Source organism: Coenobita brevimanus, chromosome 117 (genome assembly GCF_032717465.1).
Source record: "Coenobita brevimanus isolate Jiangsu-jjx chromosome 117, ASM3271746v2, whole genome shotgun sequence".
In the NCBI taxonomy this organism is placed as follows: domain Eukaryota; kingdom Metazoa; phylum Arthropoda; class Malacostraca; order Decapoda; family Coenobitidae; genus Coenobita; species Coenobita brevimanus.
In genome coordinates this window covers 7,791,963-7,810,471 of record NC_137070.1, presented here as the reverse complement: position 1 = coordinate 7,810,471, position 18,509 = coordinate 7,791,963, and the positions used below count along the sequence as shown (strand labels likewise).

At 48.5% G+C, this 18,509-nt stretch overlaps 4 protein-coding genes across 4 annotated transcripts; 2 read left to right on the top strand and 2 right to left on the bottom strand.

The window, feature by feature from the left end:
• Positions 1-295: 295 nt before the first annotated feature.
• LOC145418961 (histone H2A) lies at positions 296-667 on the top strand. Its single transcript, XM_080287212.1, has one exon. The coding sequence runs from the start codon at positions 296-298 to the stop codon at positions 665-667; it is 372 nt and encodes a 123-aa protein (XP_080143338.1).
• Positions 668-8,166: 7,499 nt separating this feature from the next.
• LOC145418984 (histone H4) lies at positions 8,167-8,478 on the bottom strand. Its single transcript, XM_080287235.1, has one exon. It carries the CDS (start codon positions 8,476-8,478, stop codon positions 8,167-8,169), a length of 312 nt encoding a protein of 103 aa, XP_080143361.1.
• A 2,585-nt stretch (positions 8,479-11,063) lies between these two features.
• Positions 11,064-11,435, bottom strand: LOC145418901 (histone H2B). The gene has a single exon (XM_080287159.1). It carries the CDS (start codon positions 11,433-11,435, stop codon positions 11,064-11,066), a length of 372 nt encoding a protein of 123 aa, XP_080143285.1.
• Positions 11,436-16,908: 5,473 nt separating this feature from the next.
• LOC145389458 (uncharacterized) lies at positions 16,909-17,961 on the top strand. The gene has a single exon (XM_080264753.1). It carries the CDS (start codon positions 16,909-16,911, stop codon positions 17,959-17,961), a length of 1,053 nt encoding a protein of 350 aa, XP_080120879.1.
• The last annotated feature ends 548 nt before the right edge of the window (positions 17,962-18,509 follow it).

The window sequence follows — 18,509 nt, the reverse complement described above, 5'->3', positions numbered from 1 at the left end:
AACACTGCCGCCACAGTTGTTGCCACCTCCCAACTTCCCACTCTTATTGAAGTAGTGCGCAGCACTCCCCCTCCAACTTAATATTTATAAAAAAAAAAAAAAAAAAAAAAATAAGACTGAACAATTACTCTCAGCCCATAACCCACCAACTGGGCTAATATATGGCCCGGTCCCCTCTACAGGGGGGGAAAATCTTTGAACGAACGAACGAACGGCGGGTGACGCATTAGTCTTCTCCTGAAGGTCTTCCTACTCCTCCAGCGACGACGAAGAAGACGATACTACTACTACTACCATGTCCGGACGTGGCAAGGGAGGCAAGGTGAAGGGAAAGTCCAAGTCCCGATCTAGCAGGGCTGGGCTCCAGTTCCCCGTCGGCAGGATCCACCGTCTCCTTCGTAAAGGCAATTACGCCGAGCGTGTGGGTGCTGGTGCCCCCGTCTACTTGGCTGCAGTCATGGAGTACCTAGCAGCTGAAGTGCTTGAGCTGGCTGGCAACGCAGCCCGTGACAACAAGAAGACTCGTATCATTCCCCGTCACCTGCAGTTGGCTATCCGCAATGACGAGGAGCTCAACAAGCTCCTCTCTGGCGTCACCATCGCCCAGGGAGGTGTCCTGCCTAACATCCAGGCTGTGTTGCTCCCCAAGAAGACGGAGAAGAAGTAAACACTTCCAAGAAATCCTTCTTCTTCTTCACCTCCATCGGCTCCTTTAGGAGCCACATTCGTTTCTTGAGAGAGAATAGACTTTGCTCAACATCATCATCATCATCATCATCTTTGTGTATGGATGAATGTGTTGGTAGACTGTAATGTATGTGTCTGTCTGTCTGTATGTATGTGCGTAGAATGTGGTATGTGTTGAATGCTGGCATGTGTCTGTGGCTATATATTTACGTTCGGTTGCATGTAAGAAGCTACTGACATCAGTGAAGGTCGATTAATAATAATAATAATAATAATAATAATAATAATATTCCCACTACTACATAGCGTCTTGTCCCGTTCCCAACTGCACCTACATAATACTGTACTGTATAATTATGCCTCCTAAATAACTGCCTGGCCTGGTGGATGAATGAAGACATAGGTGGTGATGATGGCTGTTCTCCCACCATCGAAGGAATGGACAAAGTCGTTCAGTGACAGAGGATATGGTGATGTATTCCACAGTATATATATAGATATAATATATATATATATATATATATATATATATATATATATATATATATATATATATATATATATATATATATATATATATATAATATTATATTATCCCTGTGGTGACGACCATGGTGGATTTAACACCCCCAGATAAGAGGAATAATTAAGAAAATACTATTCATTCATTTCTCTCGTCATTAGGAGTAGTATTACAACAACTAGTTCCTATAAAAAAAAAAAAAAAAAAAAAACATCATCATCTATCTATTCATCCATCCATCCATTCATTCATTCATCATCATCATCATCATCAAGATTAATAATAATAATAATCATCATCATCATCATCATCATCAGCAGCAGCAGCAGCAGCCATCGAACTGCGAGCTCCGGTGTAGGCCTGCTTAGTGAAGCTGTTGGGAGGCGAGTGTCAGCCACCTTGTCGACCACCTCTTCTATATAATGCACTAGCGGTCGTGCAAGTACCATCACTTGGTGACGACGCCCAGCCAAAAGCACGCGTGTCTCGACCGCTCGCTCGCTCAACTCTCACTCTGTGACTCCCTGCCTTATCAGCTGCTAACGACTTTGTCGGCATGTGCTACCCGCCCACTTATCACCTCATTTCATAACTTCACCCATTCATCACCTCATAATAAATTTACTCATCATTCCTCCTACCTCTTTTCCTGTCTTCTTCTAATTTCTCTTATATTACTAACCCCTGCTCTTTTGTGAATTCGGAGATACTTCCGGGACCCCCCCACTACCTTGTTGGGGCCACGGCCATAACAGTAGTCGGGGGTCCAGGAGATATAGCCGTGCACCTGAGAGACTCGGCCTTTTGTTCTCCTACTTCCTTCCAATCTTGCTGGTGATAGATTGGTTAGGACCTCGGTCCTAACAATCTGGAACCACCCTGCTCTCACAACAAGTTTAGTGATCAGGGTAACGGCGCCAACACCTCATCCTGCACACCCATTGCACCCCAGGATCTGTGCAAAAGTGTGGTGATTGGTTTCTTCCCCCTCTTTTATTAACGTCATGCGCTACACTCTCCCCCTCCCTCCCCCTTGATTAATGATGGCTTTCTCAGTTAAGTTTAAATGTACCCTCCCCTCCCTGCCTTCAGACCCTGGTCAGACCTTTTTTTGCATCACGGAAACTCCCTTTGTCAACCTTTTTTCTAGTGCAAAAGACAAAGTCATTAAGATCACCTTGGCCTCTCAGGCTCATCTTGATTCATACCTCTCCCCCAGTAACCTGCCCAAATACTCCCAGGCTGGATATGAGCTGATCTCAACTCCTGAGCTAAAAGCTGCCTGTACAATAATTGCCCGGAATGTTACCAAATATGTTCTTAGACACACCGATGATGACCTCATGACTGAACTGTCCCTGAAAAACGACATTCACGCCACCCACATTGTTCGCTTTGACAATTCAAATAACATCAAGATTCTCTGTGCTTCACCTCATGAGGTACAGAAACTTCATTCACACGGTGTCAAAGCGTTCAATACAATCATCCCACCCAGCAACCTTAGACTCGAACAGTGGTTTGATCTTGCTCAATGCTTTAGATGTTATCAATATGGGCATCCAACTCGTTCATGCAAAAAAACTCAAATATGCTCAAAGTGCTCTGCCCAAGGACATTTTCATACAAACTGCACTAGCACTACTACTAAATGTATTAACTGTGGCGAAGGACACATTGCAATCGCCGGAAACTGCCCTATTAGAAAAAATCTACTAAAGGACGTAAGGGCTAACAGCCAGCCTGCACAGCATATCAACACGCCTCAATCATACACAGCACCCCAACAAACTTCATCCACCATGTCATATGCCCAAGCCACTCAGAACTCACAGCCCCAAACTCATGCACCCACCACTCATCCAACACCCACCAACACCACCCCCCCCAGTCCATCTTCCATTTCACCCTTCCCCCCCAACGTTACCGCAGTTGTCATGTCCGCCCTAGCCCAAGCCCTGTATTCTGATGTGCCCTTTGCATCCCTTATCAATGATGCTCTAGCCGCCAACAATATGTCCACCATTGTCATCCCCCCTTCATGGCACACAGCCAAGAAATCACCCCACATCTTCACCCCCCCTTCACAGCAAACTGGCAACACCTCAGTCCCTCCTACCTCAGCCCCTCCCATCCCCTCCACCTCTCATTCGTCATCTCCCTGCACTTCCAACCCACCCACCACACCCACTCACCCTAAACCTCATCCCACTCCTACATCCTCAAAACAACTCCCATCTTCCCCCCCTCACCATCCCTCCCCTCCTGCTGATTCACGTCATCCTAACCAAACCACCCAGCCCCCAACCCCATCTCCCTCCACCAGCACAACCCCTAACCAACCTAACCCCATGCCCCCTCCACCTACCCCAACCACCCCCCTCACCTGCGATCGAGATCGCAGTGTCTCTTGCAAACGCAAGGCGGCTGACTCTCCCGAATCCCCCTCCTCCCTCCCCCCTTCAGTTCACACACATCAATCACGCTCCAGAAAACGCAGTGCCCCCTCTCCCAAAAAGAGAACCCCATCCTTCTCCCCTGCCTCACCCACAAATACCACATACATAGCCCATTCAGATTCAGTTCAACACGATCACCATCATGCTTAAAATCATCCAGTTTAACATTAGACACTATTACGCAAACAGGCACCTACTTACTCAACTCATTCACGAACACGACCCAGACATAATATTACTCAACAGCACTTGCACCAACAACACCAGAAAAATCAAACACTATGGCTACACTACACTTCAAACCGACGAAGGTCCACACGACGGAGTCGCTATCATGATTAAAGGCACAATTAAACACGACTTCATCACAACATGGACACACAGACATTTCCTTGCAGTCAAAACACACACTACTCTTGGCCCCCTCATAGTCTCCACCACATACACCAGACCCAACACTGGCATCCCCTTCACAGACATAAACAGACTCTTCAACAACACTGCACCAACACTATTCATTTCAGACCTAAATGCACAACACGGGACATTCCAACACAACACAACCAACAATCATGGAAGACAAATGTTCACCATATACCAACACAAAAGATTAAATTTCCTAGGACCTGATTTTCTCACAACATTTACACCTAGGGGATCAGGTAAGCCAGATCTCATCTTCACCAACAGATCATTTAACATTTTTCATCATCACATCACCCCAGGCCCCATGTCTGGGTCTGATCATATCCCCATCATAATGTCCATCTCCACCAACCCGATCCTGATCCCCAGTACACCACACTATGACTACCTACATGCAGACTGGGATGCCTTTACACAAACCCTTTCAGAACAAGAATACACCACTGACTATGAGGGAAAACACCACACTGACATAGAAGAACAATGTAAATATCTACACACCTGCATACTTAACACTGCCAACATTACCATACCTACAACCACACACATACCTATACACACATTCATACCATCCATACGAACACAACGACTCCTAGTGTGTTACCGTCGTCGGTTTGAACTAAACAAAAACAACTTAGGCCAAGTACGGTTCGACCTATCACATCTTCGGACACATGTAATCAATAGCCTTGAATCCGACCACAATGCACACTGGCGACGCCTCATACAAACTGCACAACAACACAGGAAAACTAAACCCTGGGAATTCTGGAAACACATTCGCCGACTCAAGGGCTGTAACTTACCTAGAGTAAGAAAATTAATTGTTAACAACAGAGAAATCACAGATCCCAGGGAAATCACAAACACATTTAAAAACGCATGGCAACAAGTATACCACCCTAACCCTCCTCATCCTGCCGCAACACGTCACATAAGACATATAGAACAACACCTTCACACTATCCACGAACATATCACACCAGACGCAAACATACACATAAATAATCTAGACATACATAACCCCCTCACTGCTCCCATACTAGTCGAAGAAGTCAAGTCTATGCTCGCTAGAACTCCAAAGAAGGCGCCGGGTGCCACAGGCATCGGACATCACATACTCAAACACCTCCCAGACACATTCATAAATGCACTTACACACTTATACAACGCTGCCTTGGCATCCGGCTACTTTCCGGACTCGTTTAAGACCGCGACAGCTACTCTAATCCCTAAAAAAGACAAGACAACAACAGACCCTTTAAACTTCAGGCCCATTAGTTTACTAGAAGTGTTAGGAAAAACTTTCGAACGAATCATCAACATTAGATTACGGCAATACTTAGAAGACGAAAACCTTCTTTCCCCCAGACAGTTTGGTTTCAGACCTAGACGATCCACACAGGACGCCCTAAACATCATCACCAATTACTTACATATCAACCAAAACATCCGCAATGCATACAAGACAGCCCTTATTACTCGTGACGTAAAACGTGCATTTGACTCTGTTTGGCACGCAGGCCTGAAGTACAAAATCTGCGAACAATTCAACTTTCCTTCACTCATTAAAAAACTACTTTGCAATTTTCTAGACAACCGCACAATGCGCATTAAATTTAAAAATAATTACTCAGACTTTTTCCAGCTTCACGCAGGTGTACCTCAGGGCTCCGTCCTTGCACCCACCCTCTACACACTGTACACAAATGACATCCCCACCCCACTACATGACGATTCACTCACCATTCAATACGCAGACGACATTACTCAACTTGTACGATCAACGACAATTGACGGAATTACGAACAAAGCGAGCGTAGAGCTGGATCGAATTGCACGATGGGAGCAGAAGTGGCGGATTCAAGCGCATCCCTTGAAATGCACAGTAACATATTTTCGTATTAAATCAGCCAACCCCCGCCCACTTTTTCTAAATTCGCGTGACCCCGATCGCGTTCCCATTCCCATTAGGAATACTTGCACCGTACTTGGTCTTACATACGATAAAAACTTCAAATTTCATCATCACATACGAGGCAAGGCAGGCGTGGCTGGCACTGCATTAACACAAATATACCGATTCCGTAGTGCAACACCATCAACTAAATTTCATTTGTATAAAGCACTGATCAGACCACTGCTCACGTATTCACCATTAAGCCTATCTCTTTCGGCCAAAAGCAACATTCTAAATTTACAGAAAGTTCAAAATAAAGCCATACGTTGGGCACTGAGCATACGGTGGGATGATTTTATCACCAACATACACTCTCATGAACGCGCCAACATTCCACCCATCAACACTTACCTTCACCACCTACAACAAAAACAAATCACCAAACTCACCGACGTTCACACTGACTTCATCGACTTTTTCACCCGGATCACACCCCCCACACGACCTCTAGCCAACCTCTTCCACCCTGACGCAAGACCTCCACCCACCCCATTCTTTACTTAATTACCACTAATTTATTTATTATTGACCCTTTCATTAATTAATTCACACCCAGCAACTCATTTTTAAACTTAAACCACCCCTACACCCACTATCAAATCACGGCAGCCACGCATTCACACGCCATCCTCATATCCAGCACCCCAGACCCCGACCTTGACCACCCCATCAAGATAACCACCTTCCTCCACCCCTCCCCTTTCCTTAATCCCCTACCCAAGCCCCCTAGGGCTACAACACCTTACCCTAACACCCCTATCCTACCATCCTATCCCAGGCTCCGGAGCCGGAAAAATCAGATGAACCTGAGAGGCAGCCAATAAGCCAATGCTTGGCCGAGAAAGCCGTAGCGACTCACTCCTCCCTCCCTTAAGTAACAACACTGTGCACGTGCGAGACCCCACCCCCCCTCCCCAACACCAAACACACGCACGTTGGGTTAAGCCCCGACACTCTTTCTCTTAGTCTAAATTCTTCCTCTCCTACTATTTAAAAAAAAAAAAAAAAAAAAAAAAAAAAAAAAACATGCACCTTACACAATGCAACCAGGAAGTGATCTCTCAGTAAGGCCGGGAGATTAAAACTAAGGCCTAGTTCCTGCCACCACGTGTTGTCGACGTCCTGGTTGCATTACACTCATCACACATATACACAATCATTCTTTACCTTCCTTCCTTTCCCCCCCTTTTCTATACGTCATTGTTGTTGTTGTTGTTGCAAGTACCAACCGGATCCATTTAAATTTGATTTCAGGCCTCAGTGGTTGTATGGCGGTTGATGCAATGCTTGTACGATGGGTGATTGGTGGGTTTTGGCACTTAGAGAAAACGGCCGTGACAGCGACAAATTCAAGGGATAACTTGTTCATATGCAGACATTCTGTCTGTCTAACACTTAGGCATTCATATCATGCACTGTGTGGGTGGTGCCTCACTGACGTGACTGACTGTGTCTTCTATTCTCTAGGTGCATCCTTCAAGTTTGCTGCTCGTGCATATGAAGGCAGAAATACCTTGGAATAGTGGGATTTGCCTTCACGATTTATGGAGGCGACTCCCGGAGCACAGCAGAGGAGATGCTCTCGCAACAGGATGGAAATTGCCCTGATAGGTATGGAGAAAGCTTTCCTGAAATAGGGGGGGGGAGGGGTTAGATGAGAGGGACAGAGAAAGCAATGGCCCAGCACGATAAGTGATAATGTATGTGCATGTATGCATACGTCCATAAAAATTAGAAGATGTAGAAGCCAAATTGACAGTTGCCTAACCCCCCCCCCATTTTTTTTATAACTGCCAGAGAGAGAGAGAGAGAGAGAGAGAGAGAGAGAGAGGGAGGTTTGGTATGGTTCAGGTAGGTTATGTTAGGTGTGGTAAAGAGTTGGTTGGGTTGCATTACATGTCTTCATTTCCGTTACATTATAAAAAAAAAAAAAAAAATTTGGTGCTAGCTAACCAGCTCAACGTCTGCATTTACCTAGACTACTATGCCTTCATTCATTCTCTTTCACAGAAATTAGGTGTGGACCTCTAAAAGAGGTCCGGGGGTTGTTGTTGTTGTGTGCTTTGCCGTGGCCAGGTGGAATAGTGCCATGCAGTTAGGCACGCACCCTCTTAACCGCCGAAGCCGTAAAGGGTGCGCCCTTGTCGCTTCAGGGCGTACACCACGTCCATCGCGGTCACGGTCTTGCGCTTGGCGTGCTCAGTGTAGGTGACAGCATCGCGAATCACGTTCTCGAGGAACACCTTGAGAACACCGCGGGTCTCCTCGTAGATCAGGCCCGAGATACGCTTCACGCCACCACGACGAGCCAGACGACGGATGGCAGGCTTGGTGATGCCCTGGATGTTGTCACGAAGCACCTTGCGGTGTCGCTTGGCGCCTCCCTTGCCCAGACCCTTGCCGCCTTTGCCTCGACCAGTCATAGTGTCTACAGCTGCTGCTCAGACCCAGTAGTAGTAGTAGTAGTAGTAGTAGTAGTAGTAGTAGTGGTGGTGGTGAGTGTCCGCTCCGCTCCCAGCACCAACAGTGATGACGACCCCGCTTTTTTGTTTTGTTTTGTGGGATATTCGTCCCAGTTTCCTGGGACACGGGCAAACAGAGAGCCCGTCAGAGGTGCGCACTACTTGCGCGAACTTGCTTTAGCGAGGTGGAGGGTAATCCCTGACCATACTAAGTAATATATTTAATGGAGCATGGGCAACAATGCCAGCAGCGTCCCTAAAGACATCACCAGATCGGGCTAGGGCCGAGTCGAGCCCAGACCTGAGCCTGGTGGTGGCTGGGCAGTCCAGAAGATAATGAAGAAGGGGCTCCTCACAGCTGGCCAAGCAATGTTCACACGGGTCTGGCTCCATACCCACAATTTGCTTGTAGCAAGGAAACCCAAGACGCAATCTTCGAAGTCGGACTACAATAAAGTTAGGAAGTCCTTGGGGGGGCAACAGGAGGGAATACGACGTGGCAGTAGCATACCATTTTGCAGAGCAAGAGCCCTCCGTGACCCAGAGCCGATGGTCCTCTAGGGTCAGTCTTCCTATGGTGGCAGTGAGAGTGCGGATGAGGTGCGAGGGACTAGGGCGTAGGTTTGACAGTGGCCACGAACGCACGGTAAATCCTTCAGTTAATATACTGAGAGAGAGAGAGAGAGAGAGAGAGAGAGAGAGAGAGAGAACGAACCTGAACCCATCGATTTTTACCTGCAGTTGAGCGTGTGTATGTATGTATGTATGTAGGTTGTATGTTTATACTGTACGTATGTGTGTGTCTCTGTGAGCATGTATGTCTGTGTGTATGGACGTATGAGGGCTTGTGTGTATGTGAGCATGACAGTGTGTACGTACATGTGTAGGTCACTGCGTATACAGTATAAATGTATTTGTGCACATGTGTTGGTGTATGTACGTACAGATTGTAGACTGACATGAATATGCATGATACGATGTCATGCCCGTATTTACTGTACGCCTGTTGAGTGAGTTTGGTTGGTACGGTCGGCCTAAGAAGTGCCGGCGGAGTATCCAGAAGTTTTCGGTCAGCGATAGTGTCCATACTCTTCCTTATATCTGAACGAGGTGAAACCTAATATGTAAAAAAAAAAAAAAAAAATCCATGTCCAGTTATCTGTATATTTCCAAATTATTGTAGGAAGCAGTTGGTTAGTTACGATAATAGGAATTCGTAAACGGAACTAATTGATATTTCACAATTGTCGCTCAGGGAGAGTCGGGAATAATTATGTTGTGGAGTTCAAATCTAGCATGGTAACAGGCAGTGATTTTTGGGTAGCGTAAGACTGAACAAAAGGGAGCTTTAATGAACATGGGGAATGATTAATTATTAGTTATAAAATAATTTTCCCTGACAATACTAGGGAATAATTTCAAGTCATTTAGGTCCGTTTCCAATGTCTCCATGGACGACGACAGAAAGAGGGAAGGAGGCGTAAGCCAGTAAGCTATTTTAAATGTTTCGATCAACACGCACGAAAGGAGATAACATTCACTCAAGGACATGCAGTTATTACACTGCCTTTGGCCAGTTTCCCATGAAGAAAAATCTCCGGATTATTTCATATAAGACAGAGGGCTATCGGTGGGGAAAAAAAAAAAAAAAAAAAAAAAAAAAAAAAAAAAAAACTACCGTACATTAGAGTCGGAGCTCCTTGGAGAATGCTACCTTCTGTCAGTGTCTGATATCCTCAGTGGATAATCGATTCGCAAGAGTAATAAAATGGAGAGGTTCATAAACAAATCATTGAGTTCAAAACTTCCAACTAAGCATTTTCTGTTGAGCAGGAGATTAGAGTTTATTAAAAACACACACACACACACACACACACACACACACACAGTGACCGGGAGTTATAGGCGTACTGGCCACCGCGCGCGAAGTTAATACATTTCACATTCATTCAAATCGGGAAAGATAACTAAGTGTTACCATCTAATATATCACTGCCTCCTGTTATTCATCTTACATCCTTATTTTCACGATATAATAAATACGTTATTTGGCATGACGTGATGAAGGCATTGAATGTTTACCTTATATTCACTGTTTTCATAGAACGTATGGGAGTGGAGCGTGACCGAAGCAATCTGAAACTGTGCCGTCACTTCTTGGGGCGACGGTGCGTTGTTGTTGTTGGTTCTCCAGATGAAGAAGGCGCGCACGCCCATGTTTACTCTTTTGTTTTGACTCTATTGTTTTAACCCCCAACCCTAGTTGAAAACATTTCGATTGTGCCCATCCCAAACCACCGTTGCGGAAAAGAAAGAAAGAAAGACATGAAGGGAAAAAAAGGAAGAAAGAAAGAAAGAAAGACATGAAGGGATAAAAGAAAGAAAGAGAGAGAGAGAGAGAGAGAGAGAGAGAGAGAGAAGAAAAAGGTCGGTAAACCAGAGTTCCTGAGAGGATAATTTGTAAGTCTGTCTTTCCCCTTTTTATCGAAAATCTTGTGGCTCCGATTGGAGCCGGAAATGTTGAAATGGCCAAGAGTGTAACCTCTCTACTTTGAGGAGGTGTACTTGGTGACAGCCTTGGTGCCTTCAGACACGGCGTGCTTGGCCAGCTCGCCAGGGAGGAGCAGCCTGACGGCCGTCTGGATCTCCCGGCTGGTGATGGTTGAACGCTTGTTGTAGTGTGCCAGGCGTGAGGCCTCTGCAGCAATGCGCTCGAAGATGTCATTCACGAAAGAGTTCATGATAGACATCGCCTTGGAGGAAACGCCGGTGTCAGGGTGGACCTGCTTGAGCACTTTGTAGATGTAGATGCTGTAGCTCTCCTTCCTCCTACGCTTCTTCTTCTTGTCTCCCTTGGCAATGGCCTTCTGGGCCTTGCCAGCCTTCTTAGCAGCCTTTCCGGAGGTCTTGGGTGGCATGGCGTCGCTGACGAGTCAGACGGTATTACTACTACTATGTGCACGGTGCGGGAGCGAGCGAGAGACTGAGTCGACATGGGGGACGCGCTCGCTGAAATCCTTATATGTGATTGCTGCCCGATCGCAGCCCGGCTTCTGCCTCGTTCCCATTCGCGGGTGGGATGGGGCCGGATCGGGAAGACGGGTATTTAAGGGAAGGTCGCGGGCGGGTGACCCATCCTGCTCTTCAGTTCTGGCCCAGCTCTCGTAGCGTGAACATCTCTTCCCCAGATCCTGAACAGTGGCTAGAACTCTCCCTAGACTTTTACAGTCTGTTTTTCTCTCTCGTTTACGAGATCCGGTGCTTTTCACCAGTCTTGTGTGCTCTTGTGTTTTTTTTGTGTTATCAGCTGTTTTTCCGGCTGCCACTTAGAGTCCCTGCCGTAGTACGACGCCGAACCCTGAAGGGATACCGTAGGGTATTTCCATGAAGGGGGGCCTTAGAGGCCTGGTTATAGGAGGCGGCAAGGGTAGGCTTTCTGTTAGGGCTAGGGTTAGGTAAGTCCCTCACGGGGCAGTGTTGGGGTACTCTCGCGGCGCCCTTTAGAGGGCGGGGAGTTTAGGCCCCCGGCACTGTAGGGAACCGCCGGATTAGCAGCTGATAATTTATTTATTTTCTTGTTTCTTTCGTTGCTCTTTTAAGGTATATACATTGGTTCATGCTCATATATTCGTGTATATTTTAGGTATACATGTGTGTATGAGTATGTACATGTGTGTATGCTAGGAAGAGGAATGGAATAACATTTAAATAAATAAATACTCCAGTACATATATATATATATCTTACAGATACATATATATATATGAGCCTTTTTTTTTTTTTTTTGTTTTTTTTTTTTTTTACCATGAGTGCGCCCGGATCCTGCACTTGATCCTGACCCAAGTGGTGACTCGAGTTCACCTCCAGCACCTACAGGCACCAAGCCTAAGTCCCACTGCAAAAGGCCACGACTAACAGGGCCAGAATATGGTGCTGACGATCTCTTCCTGCATATGGATACTGAAGATGACTCTCCCACTGACTCAGACCTCTCCAGCAAGGACGCCAAGTCAACTCCTCCTGACACCTTAACTTCCAAAACAGATGCTACCCAGGCCCCTGCCACCACGACCACAGATACGATGACTGATGATGACGGCTTCACAGTGGTACAGAGAAAGAAAAATAGTAAAAGACTTACCAACCTTGCTGATGAGCCAGCCACATCCTCCTGCAATACAGACCGCCACTCCACACCCACGAACACACGTTCATCTTCCCAGCACATTCCTCAGCCTCCTAACACTACCAGTACACCCCCTCTTCCCCCTCCAAGCCTCCTGCGTTCCTAATCACCAACAATGATGCCTTCCCCACCCCTTATGACACTGTGATCGCCTTGGAGACAGAGATGCCTCATCTCAAATTTAAATTGGAGGCAACACGGAACCAAAACACGATTCTGGTTCCTCTCGATAAAGACACCTTTTGTGCCTTAGACTCTCTCACCTCTGTGGCAGGCAAACCCATCAGCCTGAAAAACTTGACCCTAACCTGTCCACCAGAAAAGTTATCCTCCAAAATTACCCGACAAATTTTCCCCTGCAAGCCATAAAAAACAATATCCAAGTGGAGGAAGCCACGAGATGCGAGGTAGGGGAGCCCCCACCAGGCAGGTGCTAGTCACCCTCAGAGGCCCCATCCCAACAGCACTCGACCTACAGTCATGGGGCACCTACACTATCCGCCCATACACCCCAGAACCTCTCAGGTGCTTCAATTGCCAGCGCTACGGGCACCACCAGTCACGATGCACTCGCCCCCCAACATGCGCTGTGTGCAGCGGTCGTCATGCCACAGAGGAGTGCATCACCAAGTTAAAGGCCAAGCAGCCGGTTCAGCCAAAATGCCCCAACTGCCAGCTCCCTCACCATGCCTGGAACAAACTATGCCCAGCTCGCAAAGACCTAGTGCAGAAGGGCATAGTGAGAGAGCACCGTTGGCTCCAGGCAAGGACCACAGTGACACCAGCACCACCAGGGACCTTCACATGGGGACAACAACGCACACCACAGTCCACAATACGGCAACCACCGGCCCCAGAAGAGTTGCCCTCTACCTCCAAGCAAACAGACACCTCCAGCAGTTCCACCACCTCCATCCAGACCCACTCCCACTGCCACATCACACACCACAGCACAACCGCCTCCACCAACACGTCCGACAGTCAACACCATCTCGACTCAAACAGTGCCAGATGCCGCCACGCAAACTCCACCAGCTCCCATACTACCTCCAGGATATGTCATTCTGAACAGGGACCAACTGGCCTGCTTTGCTCAGCAAATAGCCGACCATATCACCACATGGATGGGAAAGGAGCTAGGCATGCCTATCCCCAGCCCAGAGGGAATTCACTCGTTCGTACACAAATCCCTGGACCGGTTTGCACACAGCCCACAGCCAACACAAACAGAGATGCCACCGCCACCCACAACCCCTCCCACAGCTCCTACTCACACACAACACAGCAAACAGAAGGGAAAAGAGGAACGTCAGAGCCGCTCACGTTCACGCAAACAGTCTCAAGACCGCCTACGAACCCCTCACCAACAGTCACGCAGCCATGCCAACACCACAGACATACAGCAAGACACAGCACACCAGCTGTCACCAGCACCACCACACACGGACACCAACACACACAGGAGGAGATCACGATCCCCCATCCCAACGCACACAGACATGGACGACTAACACACACATTTCCTCACAGACAACACACACACACACAAGCACTCCACATTTTACAGTGGAACGTCTATGGGATTACTCCCAAACGCCTCCTACTAGAAGAGGCAGCCCATAGAGACCATTTAGACGTCCTCCTCCTCCAAGAAACACTCCTAAAACCAAACAGGCAACTCCAATTGCGAGGCTTCACCACCTTCCTCCTCCCCAGCACTCCAGGCGGCCCCAGAGGCTGTGCCATACTCGTTCGGAGCCATATTCCTGCCACAGCTATTGATCCGCCACCAGACTGTGGCGAAGGTGTTGAGGTACAAGGAGTTGACATAACCCTGGCAGATGGTCACCTACAATTATACAATATTTACCGTCACCCTACAGCTGACATTAACCTTGGGGAGGTTGCCACTCTCTCCACCACCAACCAGCTCTTCATTGGTGGCGATCTAAATGCCCATCATCCCAGCTTAGGCTCTAGATCCCCCACGAATGCTGCTGGATGCCATGTCTCTGCACTACTGGAGGAGGTGCCAGAGCTCATACTCCTTAATGACCCAGCCACCCCAACACACGTCCGTGGAGGCAGACTAGACCACACGTTTGTGACTTCCGGCCTAGCCCCCTCACTACCTGGAGGCTCCATCCCACCCTTACGTCAGACCACCATGCTATCCTAACCACCATCAAGGTTGCCCCACTCCCCACGCCTACTGGGCCGCCACCACGATGGAATACTAAGAGGGCAGACTGGCCTAAATTCACTACCACACTGGAAGAGACAGCAGCATTTAACGCTCCAGTTAATCTGGAGGAACATGCCACCCTCCTCACAGATGCCTTCAGTGCAGCAGCAGGCTCCACCATCCCAAAAACCGCTCCCCCAAAGGCTTACCATACCGACCATTGGTTTTACTGTGATAGGGTAAAGGAACTAAACAGACGCCTTAATAGAGCTAAAAAGATCCATCGAGCCAACCCCACAGCTAACAGCCTCGCCTACCTCCAGGCTGTCATCAGGCATTCTACAGGGGAAAAATCCGACATTAAGGAGCGAAAGTGGCTGGAGTGGTGTCAGTCCCTTGGGGCTCAATCACGACTGGGGAGTATTTGGAAAAAATTAAGAGCCATTTCCAATCCTCAGCCACCTCGTCCCCCGTCTCACCCCGACCCACAGGGAGAGGCTGAAAGGCTGGCAGCAACATTCGCCCAGAGGACCTCACCCACACAGCTTCCCGAAGACACCAGAAGCAAACAAGAAGCCCTACACCAAACCAGGACGGATCTGATCAACATCTGCAAGGCCACCCCATCTGCCTCTGATCATATATTCACTACACACGAGCTTGATCAAGCCTTGAAAACAAGCACCGACACTGCCCCGGGCCCAGATGGTATCACCTATTCCATGCTCAACCATGCTGGGCCCACAGCAAGATCCGCCTTTCTTGATCTACTAAACCACTCCTGGTCCATGGGGAAACTCCCTGAGCAATGGAAGACTGCCACCATTCACCCCATCCCCAAACCGCCTGTTCCCAGATCCTTTAGACCTATCTCCCTTCTCAGTTGCTTGAGTAAAACTGCCGAGAGGATGGTGCTCAGGCGCCTCAGCTGGATTCTGCCCTCACCCCACAGCCACATCTTTGCTTACACCAGAGGTAGGGGGACGGCTGAGTGCCTGAGCTCCTTCCTCTCGGAGTTACGTGGAGGAAAAGGCCTGGCCATTTTCATTGACTTAGAAAAGGCTTTCGAGCTGGCATGCCCGGAGGCCATCCTGGCAACCCTGGCAAGCAGGGGAGTCAAGGGACGCCTCCTGTGCTGGCTCGAGAATTTCTTTCAGGGCCGACGGGCAGCGGTACAATTTCAGGGACACACCTCATCAGAGCACTGTCACATAAACGGAACCCCGCAGGGCAGCATTCTCAGCCCCACGCTTTTCAACGCCCTCATCAACTGCCTCCTACAGGTGGACCTCGGCCCTGGAGCCCGCCTCCTCTGTTATGCTGATGATATAACACTGGTTGTCCATGGAGGCCCATACCATGCAAAAGCCCAAAGGGCTCTAACAAAACTCCACCTCAAGTGTACTGAGCTGGGACTCAAAATCAACCCGACTAAGACCAAGGCTCTTCCCTTCCTCATAAACCCCCCTAAAGATACTCTTCACCTCGGCCACACAGCCATTGACTATGTTACCACCCACAAGTACTTGGGAGTCATCTTCGACTCCAAACTTTCATTCCGGTCGGAGGTTAACCACCTCCGAGAACGAACTAAACTCCGCCTTAATGCCCTGCGATCCTTGGCAGGAAAGGGAAAGGGAGCCTCGTACAGAGTCCTCCGTTTATTTTACATCCAAGCCATACGAGCAATAGTGGACTATGCGGCGCCAGTACTTCCATCCCTCAATGAACCTCAATTAGCCAAACTGGAAGTTATCCAGAACAATGCCATGCGTATCATGACTGGTTCACCCATGTGGACTAGACTGTGCAATCTCCGCATAGAATGCGATCTTGAATCCCTACACCTTCGCATACAAGCAAGGGTGGCGGGCCTGGCAGCCAAACTAATTCACAATGCTTCCTCCCTCCCCTCCTGCCACGGCTTACAGCGGCAGCCAGCCTTCATCCAGACCTCCTAACAGACAGCTGGGTTCATAATATAGCTCAAGCAATCCACACCTATGAGCTAGATGACTTCATGTCACAGGCCCACGACACGACTGTCATCAATTACAGCCCGCAGCCTCCATGGAGTCCGCCTCTACTCAAGCTCATTCTCAGACATACACTACCCAAAAGTCAAACACCAACCTCATTGTTGCGCCAAGAGGGCCTCCAACAAATTGCTGCCCTCACAGCCCCAGAGTCCATCACCTACTACACTGACGGTTCGGTTGCATCAATCAAAGCCGGAGCAGCCTTCGTGTGCGGGAGCCGATCAGTCGGCTTTCGAGTCACAGACGGTGCCTCCACCCTTCAGGCTGAACTGGCAGCTATCTCAGCTGCCCTCTATGACGCACTGGAACACAGTCCAACAGCTCCCACTATCATCCATACAGACTCGGCTTCGGCCATTCACACCCTTCGCCAAAACGATCATAAAGACAACATTCACCTATTAAACAACATTCTCTCCACCACCCAAGCTATCCGCAATGCTGGGGGATCTGTTACCATCAATTGGATCCCTAGTCATGTAGGCATTGCAGGCAACGAAAAGGCGGACCGCATAGCAAATCAAGCCCTAGAAAACCCCAACATTGACTTTGCAATCTCAACGAGCCTACGCCAAGTCAAGCATGCCATTAAGACCAGGGCAGCCATATTAAATAAAGCAGACCACCGCCTATACGTTGAACTGGGTTCCCCCTCGGCTAGATGGTACTCACTTGCCACTCGCTATAAATCACTGCCCATCACTGCTAGATCCAACCTTACAATGCTTAATCGTATACACCGCCTTCGTCTGGGCTATAAGTGTTACAGTGAAATGGTTCAAGATGTCAACGCCCCCGAATCTGAATGTGAACACTGCCACGAGGCTCCACTCTACCCCCTCCTGCACTATCTGCTCAGATGCCCAGCCACATCCCACATCAGGAAACGACCTCTTCCTAATCCAGACACTCCCAGAAATCACGAAGCAGCCAGACCCATCAACTCTCTACGTCATGCTGCAGCATACGTTGTAGCCACGGCCCCACTCTCAGCCCTGACTGAGGCGGTGCGCTCTGCACCTCCTCCCACCTAACGAGCATATCGATGATATGCAAGAGTGTCTGTGTGTGTGAGTGTCCCTGTACGAGTGTGTTGTGAGTGCGTGTGCATATGCATATATATATATACACATGTGTGTATATATGTGCATATATAGTTTTTTTTATAGTCAAGAGACTGCTCCCGCAGTCTTCATCACTTCCTTATCTATGCTTACATCACTGACTGGGCTAACATATGGCCCGGCCCCTTCCATTTAAACGAAGGGGAAATCTTAAACAACAACAACAGCGGGTGACCGACCACACACACCACAAAGCCAGTCAGGAGACAGGACGTGTGTGCTGGGCATTCCCCAGGTCCTGTCCTCCCCACTTACTGTTTTTTAATCAGTCCATACACCACTGACCGGGCTAATGTATGGCCCGGCCTGCACTATATGTGCAGGGAAACTTTAAACGAACGAACGAACGGCGGGTGACCAGTCCACCTCTCGCCGAGGCAACACCTCCACCGCTGTTCCCGGCGGGACCAGCTCTCCACAGCAGCCGCACCAGCCGAGGGAGGGGCCTGTCCTTTCCA